Genomic DNA, 26,569 nt, shown 5'->3' on the forward strand with positions numbered 1-26,569 from the left:
AAACGTGTAGTTCAGTACAAACCGTTCCGCAACGTAGCAAATGTTCAATCGAGCTGAATGCACCCCTGACTTGTCCCACATGCTGACCTCTGACATCACCTACTAAAGAAATTACCTCGATAATAGCATTTTCGGCAGTTAAATAGAACAAAACGTTATAAAAAGCAATCTATTAATATGGTTCCTGAACACTAATTTGTTTACGAGCATGATAGCTTTACTTTTAGTTGATGGAGCTTGTTCACCATTAGCCAATCGGCATTTTTCAACGCGTTCAAAGCACGTGAATGCATTCAACTGGTAATTACCACCTTGCCACTTGGTTATGAACGCAGCATTATTCTTCGACACACCCGCTCCGCCTAGCTGGGTGGTGCCCTCGCGCTAGGCTTGTGCACGTTGGCGACGACTCTTCTGCATTTCGGAGAAGATGGCGTCGCAGAGAGGAGTACCTACAAGTAAGGTAGGCGTTAACATGATTTTTTACTTACAGTATCTAGGTAACGTTACAGCCTGTTGACATTGTAGCTATGTAGAAGTAAATTGATATGCAGTTGCTTCTGATTTTATTTTTTACTTATAAGTATGGTGATTTCACTAATCATCGAAATCATAGCAAGTTTTTAGGGCTCAATCAGTAGTATTGACCTGATAAAGTGAAGTCCTGTTGAAAAATTGTTAAATACCATTTATATTCCTAAAATATTAATTGAAAATGATACTGTTGCTGCTTCCATGGCTTTTTGATTTATGGCCTAGTGTCCAAGCACCGGTTTTAGATGTGCAAATTAATCATCAATATGCTGAAATAAATTGTGATATTTTGAAGAGGAATACATAAAAGTTACTGCCTACACACACGTCTCACACTTGTGTTCAGATTATTTGTATTTTGTTAAATTAGTAGCCTACCTTCTAAACTGCACACGCATTAATATTTAACTTACCAAGCGGTCACTCAAGACTGGAATTGATAGCGCGGGCAAATAAATCGGTCACATTGATATTGTGTTGAAGTCAATGGAACTGGGGCAAAACCCCTGCGACATGTACGGTTTGCACGCTTCTAACAGACAAACTTCAATGAACTTGGGTATAGGCTACTACGTTTGTCTGTCAATAGATGACAACCTGTCGTAGCCATGTATCAATTTATATCTCTGTGAGAACATTATTTCGATAGATGGCCAGGAACAACACGTTTTTGACTGGATAATTTAAACGAATCACCACCTCATATAGCTTTCTAGATAGCGACAGGGGTTGGCTTTTATTTCAACGATAGTTTAACCCTCAAATCCATGGGTTCATGTGAGGCAAGGAACTTTTTAAGGGAGGAGCGCCCGATTTTTTTCTAGCGACAGTGGTCTGAAAATGACAGCTACGTTCTAATGCCGCATTCAAAACAACTGGGAACTCTGAACTGGGAAATCTTCGACTTCAGTGCGTTCAAAACAACTGGGAACTCGGAGGAAAAAAACGAGCTCCGACTGGGAAAATTAGTTTTGAACGGTCATCCAACTCGGAATTCCAAGTCGGAAACACGGGCCTCTTTCTAGAGCTCCGTCTTTCCCACCTGAAGATCACTGACATCATGATTCGACCTCGTTTCTTTCTGAGTTCCCAGTTGTCCTGAAAGCACCGTTTGTCCCACTTCGGACTGGCTCATATGACAAATATATTTTTTAAGCAATCGATTTTGTGAGATCGTGATGACTATAATCATTAATACTAACAACATCACCAATCTGAGGTAAAGGGGATGTGTATTTCCTTTAATTCGTGTGTGGTGAAAACGTTAGTCTGTGTAATGTAGTAACACGTTCTGTCCACTATAGGGAAATGAGCGTAATACAAATAATAATAATAATATGCCATTTAGCAGACGCTTTTATCCAAAGCGACTTACAGTCATGCGTGCATACATTTTTCGTGTATGGGTGGTCCCGGGGATCGAACCCACTACCTTGGCGTTACAGGCGCCGTGCTCTACCAGCTGAGCTACAGAGGACCACATACAACATAATTAAATGTTAAATTAATTCAATATTTAAATATATGATGATAGTAAATGTAGCACACTCACACATTATTTCAACAATTACATATATTTATTACTACTTTAACCATGGAGAGAGTAAAAAAATGCGTTTCCAACACCAGGGTTGTGGGTTCTATTCCCACGGGGGGTATGAACAATTAAAAACAGAATGTTACTCACTAACTGTAAGTCGCTCTGGATAAGAGCGTCTGCTAAATGACTAAAATGTAAAATGTAAAAATGTTTTGTGGGAGGCAGTTGTTGATGTGTTCAGAGGGTCCGTGGTCCGAACCCAGGTTGGGGCGAGGAGAGGGACGGAAGCAAGACTGTTACATTGATGCTGTTACATTGATGCTGTTGACCCGGATCACTGGTTGCTGTGGAGAACTAGGAGGTCAATGGGGGGGTGAGTGTAACCGGTGTGAAATGGCTAGCTAGTTAGCGGTGCACGCTAGTAGCATTTCAATCGGTGATGTCACTCGCTCTGAGACCTTGAAGTAGTTGTTTCCCTTCCTCTGCAAGGCTTTTGTGGAGCGATAGGTAACGATGCTTCGTGGGAGGCAGTTGTTGAGCTACTCCAGGAAGTGACGTTGCAGGCTAGCTCAGTGTTGCCCCTTCAAATTGAAGGCCGACCGGGGTTCTGCAGGCTGCCATTAGCAACTAAATTATCCTTATAACGTATTCAGTGTGCGATTTTAAAATAATTGGTTCAAGGACATACATCTGGTGTAATAGAAGCAATTATTGGTACCATGATTGTCTTTGATTTATAGATTTTTGTACACAAATATTGGCCACAAATATTGCCAGTGTATCGTTTGTATTTGAAAAATTGTTGTCTATGAAACTTAAGTTCCAAATGTTTCCAAAACGGTATCGCAAGCGTTTTAGACAGAGCGTTTGTGCAGCGTCTGAGTGTCTGGGTTTTTGCGTCTGACGGCATATAGGACCGTGGAATGACCCAATGTAATGCAATGTAGTTGGAGTCATGATAAGGACAATAGTAGGCCTAACATAATCTAGGAGGAGGTAATATGCTAAAAAATAATAATAATAATTATGTCGGCAGCATTTGTATAAGGTAACTCTATTCCTCTGCTCCTCCCTTTACAGCTATGTCCCAAGTTCCTCCACACAAACTCCACCAGCCACACCTGGCCCTTCAGCGCCATCGCTGAACTAATAGGTGAGTCATCGTCATTAGTCATATTGTCCAATCACAAAACCAGTGTTTTCCAACCTTTTTTAACCCAGGCACACCTTGATGGGATAAACAAATTCTAAGGCACACCTTAAAAGTCCCAATTAATTTATTAATTAATTGGTAATGACCTCCCTGCAAACAATAATGAGTCGTTAGGAAATGGTCGCCTAAAGTCGTCAGGACGTTGTGTTATGGTCCCCTGGAAGTTTTGTCTATTTCCAGCTTGGTCCCTAGGATGTTCTTGGGACGTTGTGTCATGGTCCCCTTGTGGGTTTGTCTAGTTCCTGGTTGGTCCCGGGATGTCATCGAGGACGTTCTTGGGATGTTGTCATTGTCCCCTGAAGGTCCACCGAATGTTCTTTGGAAGTTGTCATGGACCCCTGGAGGTTTTTGCCTTGTTCCCGGTTTGTCCCAGGGATGTCGCCTGATGGTCGCAAAAATGAAATCAATGAGAGAATAGTCTGATTAACTAATAACTAAAAAATAAACTAAAAAACTTTCTGTGTCCCTGTATCTCACACTCTTGACTTCTTTCCATACCCCTCACTTTTCCTAACCCATCACACTATTTCTCTGTATTTTTACCTCTACCTTGGATTCAAGCCTACTCCAGACAGAATAATGGAGAGAGGGGGAGCTAGACAATAAAAGATAGTAGTACAAAGATGTCGGTAGGGAGGAAAATTGAAAAAGAGATGGCTGAATTGATAGAGGGATTGATTTGAAGATAGTTGGGGAGAGTGGGAGACCAGACCACATGTTTGTGTTAGCCTAATGTCAGTGTCATGAGGATGTAGCATCTGTAGAAGAGGCTGGGGTTGCATCCTCCGTGACAGCTGTCCCAGGCAGGCTGTTCTAAAGGAGAAAACACATTGCACCGAATGACGGTCTGCCTTTCGTTCGCCGTTCGTTCAGCGGGGTGTGATTAAGGGACCAACCGCCGGTAGGCATCAACATTTTCAGCCGTTTCTACATGAAGAATCGGTTTGCACTCAATATGCAAATTAGCGCCATCACTCTGTTCAAAGGTATGTACTCTCAGCCTGCAAACGCTACCAGTGTGTCCAAGCCTTAATGGTCCACATTGCACAAGCAACAAAGGGAGACATGATCTATCTATCACACTTTACATTACACCATTTTGAATGTTGAATTTCTGGGGCGTCTAAAACCCTGGTGGTGTGGTAGTTTTCCACAGCAGTAGCAACACAGCTGGCAGATGGAGGGTTTGGCTTGGACTGCTATGCAGGTTTAGCGTGGATGTGTCGGCTTGGCCATAGTCTTGTTCTCCATTGAAAAGCAATAAGGAGGTGGCATGGGTGGTCTAGTATAGGGTTTTATAAACTACACTATGAAAGGGACTGGTTATTTGCATAGCAAAGTACTATAATAGCAATACTCTTGTGTCAAAAAGTAATTTTCATTGTATACTGTGTATGCATCTATGCTTACATCCTCTATCTCTATATCTATATCTTTCACCAGACAATGCCTATGATCCTGATGTCAACGCCATGCAGTTCTGGATTGATAAGACCCAGATCAAAGGTCAAGACTGCCTCATCTTCATGGACAATGGACATGGATTGGACTATGAAAAGATGCACAAGATGCTCAGGTAGGGACAGTTTTTCAACGACTACCACTACTTTAGCAGGGTGAATCAGGTTAGATATAGACAAAAGTCCTGCAGAGACCACTCCCTTGGGACCATCACGAGACGTCCTGACCACTGGTACATTGATGAATGTTCTGAGAACATCCTAAAAACGCTCTGACCCGGTCCTCAGTAACGTCCAGGGAACTAGGCAAAAGTCCCTTAGAGAATGTTCCCTTAGGACAATTATGTTTATGTTTTAAAGACTGGAAAAACAAATGTTCAGAGTATGTCCTGAAAACATCCTAAGAGATGTCCCTGGAACAAACCAGGGACAAGTAAAACATGTTAATGTTCTTATGCTGTGCTATAAGAATGCAAGTTTACGATTGATGTACACAAAAATAGCATGTTTCTCTCTTTTTCTCTTTCAGCTTCGGTTACAGTGATAAGAAAGTCATATGTGGCAAGCACCCGATTGGTCTCTATGGTAACGGCTTCAAGTCCGGGTCCATGCGTCTGGGGCGAGATGCCATCGTGTTCTCCAAGTTGCAAGACGGAGACACTATGCAAGTAGGCATGCTCTCCCAGAGCTACCTGGGACAGATCAAAGCAGATGAGATCATTGTGCCCATCATCTCCTTCCAATGTGTCCCACACAGCCAGTATATCCTTTTATAGAGAGACTATATACATACATACACACACAGTGCCCAAACTGTCATCACCTTCAAACAGGTTGGATTTAGATGTACATGTACAGTGTTATTTTATAGTGCCAACCTTAAATACTGTTAGGTATTTAGGTCTATTTATCTTTTGTGTTGTCCCTGTGTGTGTTGTCCTTGACTTCCGGTGCACTCTGTGTGAATGAGAAGCACAAGGCTAGTCTGCAGGACATCCTGCGCTACTCTCTCTTTAATACGGAGAACGAGCTGCTCGAAGAGCTCGAAGCCATCAGCTCCACAGGCTTCTCAGGAACACGCATTATCGTCTGGAACCTGCGCAGGTCAGACACACATACACACATGCATTCTCTTCCCTTTCCATCTCCCACAACTATAGGGTTTCGCTATGTGGAATTTTACTTTCAAATGTCACTTCTCCCTCTGCCTATGTGAATGCCCTTGGTAGAATTTTTGGTTTCACTTCTGTTTTCCCCATAATCAAAACCTAAAATTCCACCAGTAGGGGCCCTTTTTGAAGTGTGGAGCAAGTACAACTGTTGAGTAAGAGCCTATACAGTAAGTGTTTGTTTGTTAATGTCCACAGGACGTTAACAGGACCAACAGAATTTGATTTCACAACATCCAGCGACGACATCAAAATCCCGTTGGATGTGTTAGAGAGCACCAGTGAGCAATACAGACGGTCAGAGTTGCTCACAAAACCAGAGAGTTACTACTCACTACGTGTAAGTGATGACTGAGTATACTTATTATAATGTTATATTGATTTACCATACAGCATTTTGCACAACAGATCATATCTTGAGCTTGTAAGGTTGACTCAAATACAGTGCCAGTGAAAGTCTACACACCCCTTGGACAGTCTTCACATTTTGCTGCCTTTAAAATTAAATCTGAAAAGGGATTATTATTTAGATTTTCTTACCGATCTACACAACCTCCTCCACATTTTCAAAGTGAAAGAAAATTATATACACTTTTCCAGATTAACCCTATATGCATAACCATGCTAGCAATTGAAAGGGAAATGTTAGGAAATTATGGGTAAACTATTAGACCAAAGGTGAGGACATAGCTCACAAGACTGAATTCAAACATTACGCTTTAAACCTAAACTTAGAACGTACACTCTCATCAAAGAGAACTACACACCTTTAACCATGTGTCTGCCTGAACCTAACAAAAAGCTAAAGATCAGTTTGTGCACAACTCAGATCCGCTCCCTCCCTCTGGCTATAGAGGTGGGTAGATTTAAGCGTGCCTGAAGAGGAAAGAATTTGCCTGCTGTGTGATCTTGGGGAAATCGAAAACAAAGTCCATTTAGTGTTTTATTGCTCTCTGTATGACGATCTGAGACGTTATGTTGTTGTACCATTTTTGTTGATAACCCTGAAGTATTCTGGTTACGGGACGAGCAGAGGCTTGAATTTCGTTTCAGACAGGGCATGCTTGAGATTGCTCAGTTTCTTCACAATGCCTGGAGGAGAAATAGAAATGTACTGTTTGTGTAGTGTGGCTAGATGGTAGCTGTACTTGCCATGATCATTGTATGCATATCATTTGTAAAATGTTATTTTGTTCTGTAGTGTCTTGAAAGACCATGTGGGCTGGGCACCGGTAGGTGTATGACACTTAAATACATAATATCAATACACTGTTGATTTTATGTACTTTTCGCCGCATTTGTTGATAACGAAATCAGAAAATACTTTTGATACATTGAGTAACATGATGAGAATATTCCTGGAAAATGTGGTTTAGGTGCAATATAAGACAACAAAAATGACGAGTTTGAGTGAGAGGGCAAAAACAATGGATATACTGTACTTACTATATATATATATATATATATATATATATATATATATATATATATATATATATATATATATATATTTCATACAGTGGGGGAAAAAAGTATTTAGTCAGCCACCAATTGTGCAAGTTCTCCCACATAAAAAGATGAGAGAGGCCTGTAATTTTCATCATAGGTACACGTCAACTGTGACAGACAAATTGAGAAAAAAAATCCAGAAAATCACATTGTAGGATTTTTAATGAATTTATTTGCAAATTATGGTGGAAAATAAGTATTTGGTCACCTACAAACAAGCAAGATTTCTGGCTCTCACAGACCTGTAACTTCTTCTTTAAGAGGCTCCTCTGTCCTCCACTCGTTACCTGTATTAATGGCACCTGTTTGAACTTGTTATCAGTATAAAAGACACCTGTCCACAACCTCAAACAGTCACACTCCAAACTCCACTATGGCCAAGACCAAAGAGCTGTCAAAGGACACCAGAAACAAAATTGTAGACCTGCACCAGGCTGGGAAGACTGAATCTGCAATAGGTAAGCAGCTTGGTTTGAAGAAATCAACTGTGGGAGCAATTATTAGGAAATGGAAGACATACAAGACCACTGATAATCTCCCTCGATCTGGGGCTCCACGCAAGATCTCACCCCATGGGGTCAAAATGATCACAAGAACTGTGAGCAAAAATCCCAGAACCACACGGGGGGACCTAGTGAATGACCTGCAGAGAGCTGGGACCAAAGTAACAAAGCCTACCATCAGTAACACACTACACCACCAGGGACTCAAATCCTGCAGTGCCAGACGTGTCCCCCTGCTTAACCCAGTACATGTCCAGGCCCGTCTGAAGTTTGCTAGAGTGCATTTGGATGATCCAGAAGAGGATTGGGAGAATGTCATATGGTCAGATGAAACCAAAATGTAACTTTTTGGTAAAAACTAAACTCGTCGTGTTTGGAGGACAAAGAATGCTGAGTTGCATCCAAAGAACACCATACCTACTGTGAAGCATGGGGGTGGAAACATCATGCTTTGGGGCTGTTTTTCTGCAACGGGACCAGGACGACTGATCCGTAAAGGAAAGAATGAATGGGGCCATGTATCGTGAGATTTTGAGTGAAAACCTCCTTCCATCAGCAAGGGCATTGAAGATTAAACGTGGCTGGGTCTTTCATCATGACAATGATCCCAAACACACCGCCCGGGCAACGAAGGAGTGGCTTCGTAAGAAGCATTTCAAGGTCCTGGAGTGGCCTAGCCAGTCTCCAGATCTCAACCCCATAGAAAATCTTTGGAGGGAGTTGAAAGTCCGTGTTGCCCAGCGACAGCCCCAAAACATCACTGCTCTAGAGGAGATCTGCATGGAGGAATGGGCCAAAATACCAGCAACAGTGTGTGAAAACCTTGTGAAGACTTACAGAAAACGTTTGACCTGTGTCATTGCCATCAAAGGGTATATAACAAGGTATTGAGAAACTTTTGTTATTGACCAAATACTTATTTTCCACCATAATTTGCAAATAAATTCATTAAAAATCCTACAATGTGATTTTCTGATTTTTTTTTTCTCATTTTGTCTGTCATAGTTGACGTGTACCTATGATGAAAATGACAGGCCTCTCATCTTTTTAAGTGGGAGAACTTGCACAATTGGTGGCTGACTAAATACTTTTTTCCCCCACTGTATACTACCAGTCAAAAGTTTGGAGAAACTTACTCATTTAAGGGTTATTCTTTATTTTTACTATTTTTTACATTGTAGAATAATAGTGAAGACATCGAAACTATGAAATAACACATATGGAATCATGTAGTAACCAAAAAAGTGTTAAACAAATCAAAATATATTTTATATTTGAGATTCTTCAAAGTAGCCACCCTTTGCCTTGATGACAGCTTTGCACACTCTTTGCATTCTCTCAACCAGCTTTATGAGGTAGTCACCTGGAATGCATTTCAATTAACAGGTGTACCTTCTTAATAGTTATTTTGTGTGTTTGAGCCAATCACTTGTGTTGTGACAAGTTGGGGGTGTATACAGAAGATAGCCCTATTTTGTAAAATACCAAGTCCATATTATGGCAAGAACAGCTCAAATAAGCAAAGAGAATTGACAGTCCATAATTACTTTAAGACATGAAGGTCAGTCAATACGGAACATTTCAAGAACTTTGAAAGTTTCGTTAAGTGCAGTCGCAAAAACCATCAAGTGCTATGATGAAACTGGCTCTCATGAGGACCGCCACAGGAATGGAAGACCCAGAGTTACCTCTGCTGCAGAGGATAAGTTCATTAGAGTTACCAGTCTCAGAAATTGCAGTCCAAATAAATGCTTCACAGAGTTCAAGTAACAGACACATCTCAACATCAACTGTTCAGAGGAGACTGTGTGAATCAGGCCTTCATGGTCGAATTGCTGCAAGGAATGGCGGTCCTCATGAGAGCCAGTTTCATCATAGCGCTTGATGGTTTTTGTGACTGCACTTTCAAAGTTCTTGAAATGTTCCGTATTAACTGACCTTCATGTCTTAAAGTAATGATGGACTGTCGTTTTGCTTTGCTTATTTGAGGTATTATTGCAATAATATGGACATGGTCTTTTACCAAATAGGGCTATCTTCTGTATACCCCCCTACCTTGTCACAACACGACTGATTGGCTCAAACGCATTAAGAAGGAAAGAAATTCCACAAATTAACTTTTAAGAAGGCACTCCTGTTAATTGAAATGCATTCCAGGTGACTTCCTCATGAAGCTGGTTGAGAGAATGCCAAGAGTGTGCAAAGTTGTCATCAAGGTAAAGGGTGGCTATTTGAAGAATCTCAAATATAAACTATATATTTGTTTAACACTCTTTTTAGTTTTGATGTCTTCACTATTATTCTACAATGTAGAAAATAGTAAAAAATTAAGAAAAACCCTTGAATGAGTAGGTGTTCTAAAACGTTTGACTGTGTGTGTGCGTGTGTATGAACAGCCAGCAAGCAAGCATTCTGAAAGTATTCAAACCCCTTGACTTTTTCCACATTTTGTTACAGCCTTATTTTAAAATGGATTAAATAAATAAAAATCCTCATCAACCTGCACACAATACCCCATAATGACAAAGCAAAAACAGGTTTTTAGAAAATCTTGCAAATGTATTAAAAATAGGAAACAGATACCTTATTTACATAAGTATTCATAACCTTTGCTAAGAGACTCGAAATTACACTCAGGTGCATCCTATTTACATTGCTCATCCTTGAGATGTTTCTACAACTGGATTGGAGTCCACCTGTGGTAAATTCAATTGATTGGACATGACTTGGAAAGGCACACATCTGTCTATATAATGTTCCACAGTTGACAGTGTATGTCAGAGCAAAAACCAAGCCATGAAGTCGAAGTAATTGTCCGTAGAGCTCCGAGACAGGATTGTGTGGAGGCACAGATCTGGGGAAGAGTACCAAAACATTTCTGCAGCATTGAATGTCCCCAAGACACCGTGGCCTCCATCATTCTTAAATGGAAGAATTTGGAACCACCAAGACTCTTCCTAGAGCTGGCCACTCAGCCAAGTTAAGCAATCGGGGGAGAAGGGCCTTGGTCAGAGTTCCTCTGTGGAGATTGGAGAACCTTCCAGAAGGACAACCATCTCTGCAGCACTCCACCAATCAGGCCTTTATGGTAGTGGCCAGACGGAAGCCACTCCTTAGTAGAAGGCACATGACAGCCCGCTTGGACTGTGCCAAAAGGCACCTAAAGGAATCAGACCATGAGAAACAAGATTCTCTAGTCTGAAACCAAGATTGAACTCTTTGGCCTGAATGCCAAGCGTCACGTCTGGAGGAAATCTGGCACCATCTCTACGGTGAAGCATGGTGGTGGCAGCATGCTGTGGGGATGTTTTTCAGCGGCAGGGACTGGGAGACTAGTCAGGATTGAGATCCTTGATGAAAACTTGCTCCAGAGCGCTCAGGACCTCAGACTGGGGCGAAGTTTCACCTTCCAACAGGACAAAGACCCTAAGCACAGAGCCAAGAAAACGCAGGAGTGGCTTCGGGACAAGTCTCTGAATGTCCATGAGTGGCCCAGCCAGAGCCCGGACTTGAACCCGATCAAACATCTCTGGAGAGATCTGAAAATAGCTGTGCAGCGATGCTCCCCATCCAACCTGACAGAGCTTGAGAAGATCTGTGGCGTTGGGCGGCTGCTGATTCGAATCCCCAAGCTGACAAGTTAAACATTTGTCGTTCTGCCCCTGAGCAAAGCAGTTAACCCACTGTTCCCCGAGCGCCGACGACGTGGTGGTTGATTTTAAGGCAGCCCTCCGCACCTCTCTGATTCAGAGGGTTTGGGTTAAATGCAGAAGACACACTTCAGTTGAATGCATTCAGTTTTACAACTGACTAGGTATCCCCCTTTCCCTGAGAAGAATAGGTGTGCCAAGCTTGTAGTTTCATACCCAAGAAGACTCCAGGCTGTAATCTCTGCCAAAGGTGCTTCAACAAAGTACTGAGTAAAGGGTCTGAGTACTTATTATGTAAATGTAATCTTTTTTTAAATATTTCTTTTATATACATTTGCACAAATTTCTAAAAACCTGTTTTTGCTTCGTCATTATGGGGTATTGTGTGTAGATTGATGATGAAAAGCAATAATTTAATCAATTTTAGAATAAGACTGTAACGTAACAAAATGTGGAAAAAGTCAAGGGGTCTGAATACTTTCCGAATGCACTGTATGTACTTATATATGTTTCCCTAAGAGTTGTGCAAGATTGGTTGAATCTTATTAAAAATTATTTACAGCTGTAATGGCTGCTAAAAGTACTTCCACCAAGTATTCATTCTGGGGTGTGAAGACATGCAATCAACACATGTTCATTTTTTATTAATTTGGAAAATGTAGAGTAGGTTGTGTAGATCCGTAGCAAAAAAATATCTAATTTAATCCCTTTTCATTTAATTCTAAGGCATTGTGAAGACTATGCAAGGTGTGTGAACCTTATCCTTTGACAGGTGTTATCATTTTGTATGTGTGAAATATTTCATACTTTGTTTGTTTATCAATGTGTTTTTGTGTGCTCAGGCATACTGCAGGATTCTGTACCTGAAGCCCCGGATGCAGATCATCATTCGAGGGCAGAAAGTGAAGACTGAGCTCATCTCCAAGAGCCTGGCCTACATAGCTAAGGACCATTACAAGCCCAACTTTGTGGTATCCTTCCTCACCCTGGAGCCTCTGTGGATGGCTTTAGTGTGTGCGCGTGCGCATGTTGTCACATCCTCGAGACAATACTTTTGTTTACATTTGGAGGGAAAATAGTAATAGGCAAATATGGGTACTATGCTCTATATACATGACATACCATCAGTCACTGCCATAGACAAAACACTTTAGAAGTTTGCAATAATCAGTTACCTATCTTTAGCTAATATTAGTTCAATGCATTCCATAGTTAGATGTTCAGGTACAACACAGTGATACAATATGGTATTTTTCATAAAGGGAAAAGTATATTTGCCACTGCTCTCCATCCTGTTTGAGTTGTCCTTAAGTCCTGTACCAGAACAGCCGCATCCCCATCACCTTTGGGTACAACACCAAGAGCAAGGACCAATACGGCATCATGATGTACCACAAGAACCGCCTTATCAAAGCCTATGAGCGAGTTGGCGTTCAACTCAAGGTAGAATAGTGTATGTGCATGTGCCTGTGGTGATTGTGCATGTGCATAAGAAAAATGACCGCCATCCATTGTGGTACTCTGATGCTTCCATTGTGGTACTTGCGTTCGGACAGTATTCAGACCCCTTGACTTTTTCCACATTTTGTTACGTTACAGCCTTATTCTAAAATGGATTGAATTGTTTTTTCCCTCATCAATCTACACATAATAACCCATAATGACAACGCAAAAACGTTTTTATTTTATTTGTGCAAATGTATAAAAAAAAACGGATATCACATTTGCATAAGTATTCAGACCCAGTGGCGGCTCCTGAAAAAATTCTCAGGAGGGGCAATTTTTCTGATGATTTAGGTGACCTACACACATTTTTAAAAAGATATGTCCAGCAACAACATGAAGACAGGGGCAGCATATAAGTCAATACCAGAATCATTTATTGACTGATCTCAGGGAGTGCTCCTAATCTCAGCTTGTTACCTGTATAAAAGACACCTGTCCACAGAAGCAATCAATCAATCAGATTCCAAACTCTCCACCATGGCCAAGACCAAAGAGCTCTCCAAGGATGTCAGGGACAAAATTGGAGACCTACACAAGGCTGGAATAATAATAATAATAATATATGCCATTTAGCAGACGCTTTTATCCAAAGCGACTTACAGTCATGCGTGCATACATTTTTGTGTATGGGTGGTCCCGGGGATCGAACCCACTACCTTGGCGTTACAAGCGCCGTGCTCTACCAGCTGAGCTACAGAAAGTGGATACTCATGGATGCGCATCGCAATTGTAAAATGTCAACACAATTGGAGACACCACGTCATTTTTGGAGACATGTTATTGACAGTAAACTATTGTAGATGCGACTGCTAACTAAATAAAACATTTTAGCTGGCTAGCTAATCATCTTAGCTAAATGTGGGGCAAACAATTCAGTTATTTACCGTTAATTTGAGGGATTGGGGTGAAAGAAATCGAGTTACATAGTGATACTTTACGATATACTGTATTGACAATACTCGCAATATAACCATATCCACCCTGTCCAAAGTCTCTACTTGGTCTCAGTTCTCCAGTAAACTTGTGATTATCAACACTAACCTCATCGTTGTGGCGGCGGACAGCTAGCCTGTATCCCTCATCCAGTTGAGTGGCAATGTTATTTTTTCGTTCGTACCATTTTTTGGAAAATCCTCGGGTGTAGGACTTCCCCCTTTAGTAGAAACCTGTTGAATTATTAAATTTGGTCTGGGAGGTCCTAATTGTTTCGTTGCCAATTTATCTTCATTTGTTCGCGACAAAAAGGAAATTCTTTCAAAGACACAATCGAGTTGCACTGAAGCCTAGCCATGTTGATAGTAGTAGTGAATTGATTGACGCTGCTACCCTCTCTTTTCTTAGTTACGTTCATGTGACGAAAGCGCGTAAGTGCAAGCCCACAGACACCCATTGAGATTGTATTGAAGGCTCTGAAATTTGAAAAAAATAGATTTTACATGGGAGTCTATGACAGAAGTTCTGGGCGATTTTCAATCTGACTGAAATCGCCCCAAAAGGGGGTGGAGCCATTTGAAGCACGACTTTAGCCTGATTCGACATTTAGTGGCAGTGTGGCACTGTGGCAGATCAGACGTATAGATTACAACACTGATAACTACTGTTGCCGTGATATAATTGATTAGAAAAAAAATCCCTTCCTTTTCCCGTTTGGCAGTGCGTCGCCCATATCGCCCTATTGAACAGGCCGTCCCTGTTCAGACCCTTTACTCAGTACTTTGTTGAAGCACCTTTGGCAGCGTTTACAGCCTCATGTCTTCTTGGGTATGACACTACAACCTTGGCACACCTGTATTTGGGGAGTTTCTCTAATTCTCTGCAGATCCTCTCAAGCTCTGTCAGGTTGGATGGAGAGCATCGCTGCACAGCTATTTTCAGGTCTTTCCAGAGATGTTCGATCGGGTTCAAGTCCGGGCTCTGGCTGGGCCACTCAAGGACATTCAGAGACTTGTCCCGAAGCCACTCCTGCTTTGTCTTGGCTGTGTGCTTAGGGTTATTGTCCCATTGGAAGGCGAACGTTCACCCCAGTCTGAGGTCCTGAGTGCTCTGGAGCAGGTATTCATCAAGGATCTCTCTGTACTTTGCTCCGTTCATCTTTCCCTCGATCCTGACTACTCTCCCAGTCCCTGCCGCTGAAAAACATCCCCACAGTATGATGCTGTCACCACCATGCTTCGCCATAGGGATGGTGCCGGGTTTCCTCCAGACCTGACGCTTGGCATTCAGGCCAAATAATTCAATATTGGTTTAATCAGACCAGAGAATCTTGTTTCTCATGGTCTGAGAGTCCTTTAGGTGCCTTTTGGCAAACTCCAAGCGTGCTGTCATGCGCCTTTTACTGAGGAGTGGCTTCCGTCTGGCCACTCTACCATAAAGGCCTGATTTAGTGTAGTGCTGCAGAGATTGTTGTCCTTCTGGAAGGTTCTCCCATCTCCACAGAGGAACTCTGGAGCTCTGTCAGAGTGACCATCGTGTTCTTGGTCACCTCCCTGACCTTGCAAGGCCCTTCTCCCCCAATTGCTCAGTTTGGCCAGGCGGCCAGCTCTAGGAAGAGTCTTGGTGGTTCCAAACTTCTTCCATTTAAGAATGATGGAGGCCAATGTGTTCTTGGGGACCATCAATGCTGCAGAAATGTTTTGGTACCCTTCCCCAGATCTGTGCCTCCACACAATCCTGTCTCTGAGCTCTACAGACAATTCCTTCGACCTCATGGCTTGGTTTTTGCTCTGACATGCACTGTCAAATGTGGGACCTGATATAGACAGGTTTGTGTACCTTTCCAAATCATGTCCAATCAATTGAATTTACCACAGGTAGACTCCAATCAAGTTGTAGAAACATCTCAAGGATGATCAATGGAAACAGGATGCACCTGAGCTCAATTTCGAGTCTCATAGCAAAGGGTCTGAATACATATGTAAATGTGCAAACATTTCTAAAAACCTGTTTTGGCTTTGTCATTATGGGGTATTGTGTGTAGGTTGATGAGGGGAAACCATTAATTTAATCCATTTTAAAATAAGGCTGTAACCAGAGGTGGGTAGTAACGAGTTACATTTACTTGAGTACGTTTTTGAAAAAATTATACTTCTAGGAGTAGTTTTAAATCACTATACTTTTTACTTTTACTTGAGTAGATTTGTGAAGAAGAAACTGTACTCTACATTAGGCTACAATGAGGTCGTTACTTTTCTTTTTACCTCTTTGGTATTCTACGCGTCATTGTCTTTATCCCCCCGCATATACCTTATTTTAATGTTTTATTTTGACAGAGAGAGGGAGACTTCCGCTAAGGCTCTACCACGTGACTGTGTTTCACCAATCAAACGTAGTTGTGCAGTCACGTTACCATACTCAATCTCAGCGGCGGGACGGGTTAGCTTTACAGTCGTAGCAACACAAAAATGTCAGAATTAGCCGTCGGCAATGCAGACACAGACGAGGAGGAACACCCGCACCCCTGGCCTCATATTGAAAGCATGTTTACCTTAGTAAAAGTGCGAAAGAGCAGCTACATTATGCGGTGTCTTCTGTGTCTACCAAAACAAACAGACATTTCAGCATTCAAGAACTCAACATCTAACTTGAGGAAACTAGTAGCGGTAAATTTCCTAAATTATTATTTTTTTTGCTGTGGATAGGCGAATGTTTGTCTTTTAGGTTACAAGTGTGACTTTATTTAGCTGACTTTTCTTGTTAGATATTGGAACTGGAAGTAAACATAATGCCCCATCGACATCTACATCACTCTCCTCTGATGCCTTTTATAGAACATGCATTCAGCTTAATTTGTGTTCTGGGATACTAGGCCTGCAATATTGTTTTATTTGGCCATCTATCATGGACTGGTGCTTTTTCAGTTGATGTGTACTGCTGCTCTTTTCCTCTGCTCAGTGAGATGTGCAGTGTGGCCTAATCACAGATCAGAGTATTAATTTCTAGGCACACAGAAAAAGGGCTGTTACTTGCCATACAATACAAAGGTACTGAGTTGGCCTAATCAACACCTATTGATTATTTTACATTGACCGCTTCCTTCTGGTGTGCAGTTTTCTGTTCAGCATGCCTGGTATGAAATGTTTGTGTGTTTCCTTCTGTTGTTCTGTCACTGTGGAGACACTGTGGAGACACACACACAGTTTATGAGAGTTTATGGGCTGCCTCGTTCTAGTTCTGCCTGGTAAAAAAAGTATAAAGGTTTGGAAATTTGTGTTACTTGTGCTTATTTATTTTTTATTATTTTATTTTACTTATTTTATATAAGTACTTGAATTTACCTGATTTGTTTTCATTTAAGCTATTTTGTAATTTATTTTAATTTATTTTATTGATTGGATGAACTATAATTTGCCTAAAGATGATTCTTTTCTATTTTTGTCTGTCTGATTGTTGTCTTGTTAAAAAATAAATCAGACGTTACTCAACAGTTACTCAGTACTTTAGTAGTTTTTTCACCAAGTACTTTTTTACTCTTACTCAAGTAATTATTGGGATGACTACTTTTTACTTTTACTTGAGTCATATTATTCTGAAGTAACAGTACTTTTACTTGAGTACAATTTTTGGCTACTCTACCCACCTCTAGCTGTAACGTAACAAAGTGGAAGAAGGGGTCTGAATACTTTCCGAATGCACTGTATGTACTCCATCACTGACCCAATAACCACCTCTACCCCCCCTCAGGCCAACATCCAAGGTCTCGGGGTCATTGGGGTCATCGAGTGTAACTTTCTGGAGCCCACCCACAACAAGCAGGATTTTGACAACACTGACAAATACAGGTAAGGACACCTGACAAATACAGGTAATGAGGAGAGTGCTCCATTCAAGAACATGTCCTAAGGAACTGTTTCCCACTGAATAAAACAAAACTATTTTGCGGCCATCTGCCCACACTCACTTTAAAGATGGTGTACTTTCAATAATCTAGCTGAATAAATCAGCACTAGGTGAACTGTTTTATTTCTTATTTTCTTTGTGCAGGAAAACCATCAGCAACTTGGGGGTAAAGCTGGAGGACTACTGGAAAGAGATACGCTTTAAGAGAAACAAAGAAGATCCTAACAGCACCGTACCAGTGGAAGACACCATGTAAGTAAAACACTCCTCTGTTTTCCTTTCCTATGTCTATCCATCCCTCCCTTACTGGTTCTTCTGTGTATCTCTACACCCATAGGAAGCGTCCGGACCAGACCTGGGTGCAGTGTGGCACCTGCCTGCGCTGGAGGAAGCTGCCAGATGGGATTGATTGTAAACGGCTCCCAGAGGAGTGGTTCTGCCACATGAACCCTGACCCCCAGTTCAGGTGTGTCCCAAACCCACCTAGATCAAATAATAATACTTATAACAGGTGTTATAAAATACACTGAGTATACCAAATATTAGGAACACCTTCCTAATAGTGAGTTGCACCTGCCCTTTTTGCCCTCAGAACAGCCTCAATTTGTCATGGTGTGGACTACGTGTTGAAAGCATTCCACAGGGATGCTGGCCCATGTTGACTCCAATGCTTCCCACAGTTGTGTCAAGTTGGCTGGATGTCCTTTGGTTGGTGGACCATTCTTGATACACACGGGAAACTGTTGCGCGTAAAAAACCCAGCAGCGTTGCAGTTCTTGACACAAACCGGTGCGCCTGGCACCTACTACCATACCCCGTTCATAGGCACTTAAATCATATGTCTTGACCATTCACCCACTGAATGGCACACATACACATTTACATTTACATTTTAGTCATTTAGCAGACGCTCTTATCCAGAGCGACTATACACAATCCATGTCTCAGTCGTCTCAAGGCTTAAAGATCCTTCTTTAACCTGTCTTCTCCCCTTCATCTACACTGATTTGAAGTGGATTTAACAAGTGACATCAGTAAGGGATCATAGCTTTCACCTGGTCAGTCTATGTCAAGGAAAGGGCAGGTGTTCTTAATGTTTTGTATACTCAGTGTATATTGTCTGTTCCCCCCCAATGTGTATGTGGCACAGTGTGCATGCCTACTTGCCAACTGGTGTGCATGCATTTGTATGTGTGCTTGTGTGTGTTGACGTTGCCACTACAGTATATGGCATTCAGTATCCCTTACCTTTCCAGGAGTTGCACGGTAGAGGAAGAGCCTGAAGACTCCAGTGATGACCAACCTTCATACCAGAAAACCCACAAGCAACAGTGAGAACCCTACCATATACTGTATCAATGATGCTGCATCTAAATATATTTGTAATGCATAACTGAACATGTAGGCTATTTGCAGATAATGGACCTTGAGGCTGAAACATGCATCGTTATTTTGTCTATGCATGGAGTGAAAAAAAAACGTTAGGCCTTCCGCAAAATGCGACATGTTTACCATACTGGTTCACGGCACAAGTTGCTTGAGTTTTCATGATGCTGAGAGTTTTCCCACCACAATACTTACAGTTGGTAGAAGCCAGGCCATTTATTCTAGTGAGAAACATTAGCATTCCTACCGACCGTTTTACTCGACGCAGGTTTTTTAAAAATTCTGTAACATGTAGCCGACAACACGGCCAAATAGCCGACAACTGCGTGTATATGTTTCAACTTATTTACTATCAAACGCAAAATAGCTAGCTGGCATAGGTAACAGCATGCTTGCAGTCATCTGTCAAATCGCATGTGTATATAAATAAGGATGAATGAGCAGGTGTTCAGACTAGAAAAGTGTAAAGCCCAAAGAAAACTTGACAGATTCATGTGCAAGTGAGCTGTTGCCTTCATTTTACAACACAGTAGGCAAGACGTTAACATTGTATATAGGCTATTCTATAGAATGTATAGAATGTCAGCAGGTGAGATTAATGCAATTACTGCTTTTCATGTTAAATTTAATTAAATCTCAATGGTGCCAGTGTTTTTTTTCTATGTCAGTCAATCTGTGTTCTGTTTCACAGTGAAAGGAACACCAAAATGAAGCAACAGGTCAGCAGTCTGTGTGTCTGTCCATCAGTGTATACACTATATATACAAAGGTATGTGGACACCCCTTCAAATTAGTGTATTCGGCTAGTTCAGCCACATCCATTGCTGACAGGTCCATAAAATCGAGCACACCGCCATGCAATCTCCATAGACAAACATTGTCAGTAGAATGGCCTTACTGAAGAGCTCATTGACTTTAAACGTGGCACCGTCATAGGATGCTACCTTTACAAAAAAAGTCAGTTTGTCAAATTTCTGCCCTGTTAGAGCTGCCCCGGTCAACTGTAAATGCTCTTATTGTGAAGTGGAAACGTCTAGGAGCAACAATGGCTCAGCAGCGAAGTGGTAGGCCATACAAGCTCACAGAACGGGACCGGCGAGTGCTGAAGCGCGTAGCTCGTAAAAGTCGTCTGTCCTCGGTTGCAACACTCACTACCGAGTTACAAACTGCCTCTGGAAGCAACGTCAGCACAATAACTGTTAGTCGGGAGCTTCATGAAATGGGTTTCCATGGCCGAGCAGCCGCACACAAGCCTAAGATCACCACGCGCAATGCCAAGCATCGGCTGGAGTGGTGTAAAGCTTGCCGCCATTGGACTCTGGAGCAGTGGAAACACGTTCTCTGGAGTGATGACTCACGCTTCACCTTCTGGCAGTCCGACGGAAGAATCTGGGTTTGGCGGACGCCAGGAGAATGCTACCTACCCCAATGCATAGTGCCAACTGTAAAGTTTGGTGGAGGAGGAATAATGGTCTGGGGCTGTTTTTCATGGTTCATGCTAGGCCCCTTAGTTCCAGTGAAGGGAAATCGTAACGCTACAGCATACAATGACATTCTAGATGATTCTGTGCTTCCAACTTTGTGGCAACAGTTTGGGGAAGGCCCTTTCCTGTTTCAGCATGACAATGCCCCCGTGCACAAAGCAAAGTCCAGAGCCCTGACCTCAACCCCATCGAACACCTTTGGGATGAATTGGAACGCCGACTGTGAGCCAGGCCTAATCACCCAACATCAGTGCCCGACCTCACTAATGCTCTTGTGGCTGAATGGAAGCAAGTCCCCGCAGCAATGTTCCAACGTCTAGTGGAAAGCCTTACCAGAAGAGCGGAGGCTGTTATAGCAGCAAAGGGGGGACCAACTCCATATTAATGCCCATGATTTTGGAATGAGATGTTAGACAAGCAGGTGTCCACATACTTTTAGTCATGTAGTGTTTGTCACATCCTGGTTCATGATTATGTTATGCCCACAAATGTTTTGTTCTCGCTTACATTTTGTGTACCCTACCCAAACTACCCTGTTGTGTACGTCCTAATGCCGTGTGTGTGTCAGAATGAAGATGAGCAGAAGAAGGCAGAGCAGATGAATGCGCTGGCTCAGAAGAACAAGACTCTGAAGCACCAGAGGATCTCTCACCTCACAAAAGCAGGTAAGTCTACTGTACGAGCTGTGTGTGCATGTGTGATGTTGATGGGGATGTTTTTAATAATATAGGTATTGATATAAATGTGTGTGTCTCTTCATAGGGACCAGCCCTTCCTCCAAAAATATGTCCCTCATCTCTAGCGTGTGCTCTCTGTCTACCCCTCCAGCCCCGTCAACCCCTCCAGCCCCGTCAACCCCTCCAGCCCCGTCAACCCCTCCAGCCCCGTCAACCCTTACGACCCCTTCAAGGTAGGCCCACTGTCTGAGTGGTAGTGTCTCTCCTCCCTTGTATGCGCTCTCTCTCTCTCTCGTAGTGTTTGTAGTTCATATCATTGCCACAGGGGACAGAGACATTTTGTCAATAATCCTCATTATTAGTTCAATAGTGCATCATGTGATAACCCCCATACCCCCTCTGTAGAATGAAGAGAAAACTGGCCATGACCCCTGAAAGTGAGACAAAAAGACCCAGGGTGAATGGTTTCTACAACAACACCCCCATGGAGACTGCATCACCGGCTGCAGAGACATCCATGTCATCCACGTCAGTCGTCATCCCTATTGACGATGACGTTATGATCTTGGAGACCAACAGCACCCCTATTCAAAATAAGGCAACCTTTGACCTTGCAACAGTAAAATCAGAGAGCAGGGCCATGGAGACACCTTCTGGTACTGGCAACATTAAGACCAGCTGCACAGGAACAAGCTCTGTGGAGATGGGAACTGCAGTGACCAACTACTTCCCTCCACCACCTTCCTCAGAGCAGGTGAGCATCACCACCCAGACAGAGATACGGAGCAAAGTGAAGTGCGAAGATGAGGAGGACAAGAAGAAGAGGGAGCAGGAGGAAAAAGGTAGAGACAGAACCGAACCAGGCCCCTCCACACCAAGCCCATCCTCTGCTGGCCCATCCACACCAGGCCCATCCTCTGCTGGCCCATCCTCTTCTGGCCCATCTGCCCCAGACCCATCAGACCGTCCTATGCTTGACTTCCGTAACCTGTCAGAGGCCCAGGAGCAGCAGGACCAGCTGCTGGAGCTCATGCAGGCTGCAGCCCACGAGAGGGACCAGTTCAAGGAGCAAGTCAACAAGCTGACCTCCCAGCTCCATGACCTAGAGGGCAGCATGCAGAGGCTCTCCCAGGCCACTGTGAAGAGCGAGCACTGCCACCAGGCCTGTCAGACTGAAGAAGGAGAGCAGTCGGAGAGGATGAAGGTCAGTGACCAACTGGCCATCTTGTAGCCTCATATAGATTTGTATGTATGCTGTTGATATTTAATAAGGAAGATTTGCCCAGCAGCTGTCGGTACAGTTAGTATTTGGGAAATGGACAATGCAGTGTGCGAAAGAACATTGCCAGGGTGTCTATCTGATATCTTCTTCCTCTCCACATAATCTTTTTTCATCATCCCCTCTGTGTCCCTGCTTGCTCCCCAATTTACAGGTGGAGATTATAGAGGAGGAGAGGGGTAACCTCTGGTCCCTTTGTGAGACGCTGCAGCAGGACGTGGTGGAGCTGAGGAGAGAGAAACAAGAGTGGGAGAGAGAGAAACAGGAGAGAGAGGCAGCTCAGGCAGCAGCTGCCCAGGCAGAGAGGGGAGATGGAGAGGCCACTAGTGCTGCTAATGGCTCGACCTCGGAGACGCCCCAGATGTGAGGATAAGATTTTCAGTGTGCGAAATAACTTTTGTTTCCTTCAGTATTCATTTCTGACAGTGTACATGTTGAACAATCTGTCTGTTTTTCTGTCTCTCTCTCTCAGACTGAGGGAGCTTCGGAAGAGCGTTGGTCGTCTCCTGGTCACGTTTGTCCCAGCGCTGGACCTCGAACAAGTAAACTACGACTGTTCAGTCATTGACGAGATCCTCGACCAGGTTCTTACTGACGTGGAGTCCATGGGGCCTGTGTAGGGGCCTGTGGGCAGGATATGGATGGAGGGGTTGTCATCCATCTAACTCTGTAAGGCGAGGCAGACATGGGGATGGTCACAGATAATTCCTGCCTCTCCTTTTACCTCAGGTTTCTTACACTTTTTAAACTTATTTTACAAGCGAAAAAGGAAATGAACACACGACCCCATAATGACAAAGTGAAAACAGGTTACATAAGTATTCTGACCTTTTGCTATGAGACTTGAAATTGAGCTCAGGTGCATCCTGTTTCCATTGATCATCCTTGAGATGTTTCTACAACTTGATTGGAGTCCACCTGTGTAAATTCAATTGATTGGACATGATTTGGAAAGGCACACACCTTTTGAAGGTCCCCAAGAACAAAGTGGCCTCCATCATTATTAAATGGAATAAGTTTGGAACCACCAAGACTCTTCCTAGAGCTGGCCGCCCGGCCAAACTGAGCAATTGGGGGAGAAGGGCCTTGGTCAGGGAGGTGACCAAGAACCTGATGGTCACTCTGGCAGAGCTCCAGAGTTCCTCTGTGGAGATGGGAGAACCTTCCAGAAGGACAACCATCTCTGCAGCACCACCAATCAGGCCTTTATGGAAGAGTGGCCAGACGGAAGCCACTCCTCAGTAAAAAGCACATGACAGCCCACTTGGAGTTTGCCAAAAGGCACCTACAGGACTCTCAGACCATGAGAAACAAGGTTCTCTGGTCTGATGAAACCAAGATTGAATTCTTTGGCCTGAATACCATGCGTCACGTCTGGAGGAAATCTGGCACCATCCCTACAGTGAAGCATGGTGGTGGCAGCATCATGCTGTGGGGATGTTTTTCAGCGGCAGGGACTGGAAGACTAGTCAGGATCGAGGGAAAGATGAATGGAGCAAAGTACAGAGAGATCCTTGATGAAATCCGCTCAGACTGGGGTGAAGGTTCATCTTCCAACAGGACAACGACCCTAAGCACACAGCCAAGACAACGCAGGAGTGGCTTCGGGACAAGTCTCTGAATGTCCATGAGTGGCCCAGCCAGAGCCCGGACTTGAACCTGATCTAACATCTCTGAAGAGACCTGAAAATAGCTGTGCAGCGACACTCCACATTCAACCTGACAGAGCTTGAGAGGATCTGCAGAGAAGAATGGGAGAAACTCCCCAAATACAGGTGTGCCAAGCTTGTAGCGTCATACCCAAGAAGACTCAAGGCTGTAATCGCTGCCAAAGGTGCTTCAACAAAGTACTGAGTAAAGGGTCTGAATACTTATGTAAATGTGATATCAGAAAGTATTCACACCCTTTGACTTTTTCCACATTTTGTTGTGTTACAGCCTGAATTTAAAATGGATTACATTTAGATTTTTTGTGACTAAAAACATAATTGGGTATTGGGTATAGACCCAATACCCAATGTCCGTGGAATTATGTTTTTTGTCATTTTTAAAAATTAATAAAAAATGAAATGCTGAAATGTCTTGATTCAATAAGTATTCAACCACTTTTTTTTTTTTATGGCAAGCCTAAGTTCAGGAGTAAAAATGTGCTGAAGTTGCATGGACTCTGTGTGCAATAATAGTGTTTAATATGATTTTTGAATGACTACCTCATTTCTGCACCCCTCAGTCGAGCAGTGCATTTCAAACACAGATTCAACCACAAAGACCAGAGGTTTTCCAATGTTTCGCAATGAAGGGTACCTATTGGTAAAACAAAAATAACAGACATTGAATATCCCTTTGAGCATGGTGAAGTTATTCATTATACGTTGGATGTATCAATACACCCAGTCACTACAAAGATACAGGTGTCCTTCCTAAATCAGTTGCCAGAGAGGAGGGAAATCACTCAGGGATTTCACCATGAGGCCAATGGTGACTTTAAAACAGTTACAGAGTTTAATGACTGATAGGAGAAAACTGAGGATGGATCAACAACATTGTAGTTACTCCACAATACTAACCTAGTTGACAGAGTGAAAAGAATGAAGGCTGAACAGAATACAAATATTCCCAATCATGCGTCCTGCTTGCAACAAGACACAAAAGATGGCATAGCAGTGCGGTCGTGTTTTTCTGTAGTCTTCATGTAAATAGCCAGTTTTTTTTTTGTTGGTCTTTTTCGTATATATTTCTCAATCTCACTTTCCATCCTTTAACTAAATATACTTTCCTGCAACCCGCCTCACCCAATGTGGAACGGATTCTATTATTTCTTCATACATTTCTATCCAGAACCTCTGGCTGAAACTAGCCAGCTAACTAGCTACTTGCTATTAGCCACTGTTAGCGGTCTTCACCATTGTCCGTGGCCTGCACTACCTACCAGCCAGCTCTAGCCTGGACAATTATCGGCCAGTGCACAGTCAGCGCGATGTGCAATCGAGCCAGAGCATATCGGATTTTCTGCCGGAATTACTGAATCACTGGACCTTAACACCGGATCATCGCAACTAGCTAGCTGCAACCGAATGGCTGTTGTCATTGTTGGCTAATCACCACTGTCCTGAAGCTAACCCCAGTTAGCCTTGAGCTAGTCTCGAGCCAGCCCCATCTCAACCTCTCTTTCATAACGTCTGAGATCCCCAGAGATTGGAAAGCTGCCGCGGTCATCCCCCTCTTCAAAGGGGGTGACATTCTAGATCCAAACTGTTACAGACCTATATCCATCCTGCCCTGCCTTTCGAAAGTATTTGAAAGCTAAGTTAACAAACAGATCATATGTAACTCCATGTTGTTGTTTTTTCCGCACTGCTTTGCTTTAAATGTAAATGTAAATCTTGGCCAGGTCTCAGTTGTAAATGAGAACTTGTTCTCAACTGGCTTACCTGGTTAAATAACGGTTAAATAAATAAAACAGCCGCGAAATGATTTGGGTTGTCAATTCATTTCAACCCGCTTCCATACCGCCCGCGATGCGCACTACAAGTCACCGTAAGCACTGCTAATGTGTAAGCACTGCCAATGTGCTGCATGCAGTGCATTGCCAAACACACACCCACACACAGCCAGCCAGTGCCCTGTATCATATCATCACTAATGGCACTGACCGAATCTTCTACCGGACCGAAAGTTTAAACGTGTTGTAGGCTAAATGTCCATGCCATGTTTCGGTTGCAAAGTGTAATGCTGTAGCCTACATAAAATGTAATCTTGGTTGTCTAAAGGTTATAAGAGAAAGGATTTACATGAGGGTAAAATTTACTACTAAAGGACAATA

At 42.9% G+C, this 26,569-nt stretch overlaps 1 protein-coding gene and 1 long non-coding RNA gene across 4 annotated transcripts; one reads left to right on the plus strand and one right to left on the minus strand.

Moving 5' to 3' along the window:
- The first annotated feature begins 360 nt into the window (after nucleotides 1-360).
- LOC121571652 (MORC family CW-type zinc finger protein 3) lies at nucleotides 361-23,602 on the plus strand. 3 transcript variants are annotated; one of them, XM_041883242.1, is made up of 18 exons: nucleotides 361-463; nucleotides 3,155-3,227; nucleotides 4,731-4,863; nucleotides 5,277-5,509; nucleotides 5,704-5,851; nucleotides 6,115-6,256; nucleotides 12,421-12,549; nucleotides 12,902-13,021; nucleotides 17,765-17,862; nucleotides 18,065-18,172; nucleotides 18,258-18,386; nucleotides 19,177-19,251; nucleotides 19,998-20,025; nucleotides 21,359-21,455; nucleotides 21,637-21,700; nucleotides 21,873-22,671; nucleotides 22,901-23,109; nucleotides 23,219-23,602. In XM_041883242.1, exons 1-18 carry the CDS (start codon nucleotides 431-433, stop codon nucleotides 23,364-23,366), a joined length of 2,766 nt encoding a protein of 921 aa, XP_041739176.1. In that variant the 5' UTR covers nucleotides 361-430; the 3' UTR covers nucleotides 23,367-23,602. The 3 variants fall into 3 exon arrangements, with proteins under 3 accessions (XP_041739176.1, XP_041739175.1, XP_041739177.1); XM_041883241.2 differs by having other exon boundaries at nucleotides 362-463; nucleotides 21,619-21,700; XM_041883243.2 differs by lacking the exon at nucleotides 361-463 and adding an exon at nucleotides 2,360-2,447 and having other exon boundaries at nucleotides 21,619-21,700.
- LOC121571653 lies at nucleotides 3,247-26,559 on the minus strand. Its single transcript, XR_006001736.1, has 3 exons — nucleotides 26,178-26,559; nucleotides 19,169-19,223; nucleotides 3,247-3,669 (listed from the first exon to the last, which is right to left on the minus strand). It is a non-coding gene; the product is annotated as an uncharacterized LOC121571653 (long non-coding RNA).
- Between the last annotated feature and the right edge of the window lie 10 nt (nucleotides 26,560-26,569).

This window comes from Coregonus clupeaformis, chromosome 40 (genome assembly GCF_020615455.1).
Source record: "Coregonus clupeaformis isolate EN_2021a chromosome 40, ASM2061545v1, whole genome shotgun sequence".
Classification (NCBI taxonomy): Eukaryota; Metazoa; Chordata; class Actinopteri; order Salmoniformes; family Salmonidae; genus Coregonus; species Coregonus clupeaformis.

Excerpts from the sequence above, each read along its gene's own strand:
- LOC121571652 (XM_041883241.2), top strand. The coding sequence starts at position 431 with ATGGCGTCGCAGAGAGGAGTACCTACAAGTAAG. Across the intron at positions 18,173-18,257 it reads GTACCAGTGGAAGACACCAT|GAAGCGTCCGGACCAGACCT; the intron begins GTAAGTAAAACA and ends CTACACCCATAG. Across the intron at positions 21,701-21,872 it reads ACCCTTACGACCCCTTCAAG|AATGAAGAGAAAACTGGCCA; the intron begins GTAGGCCCACTG and ends CCCCCTCTGTAG.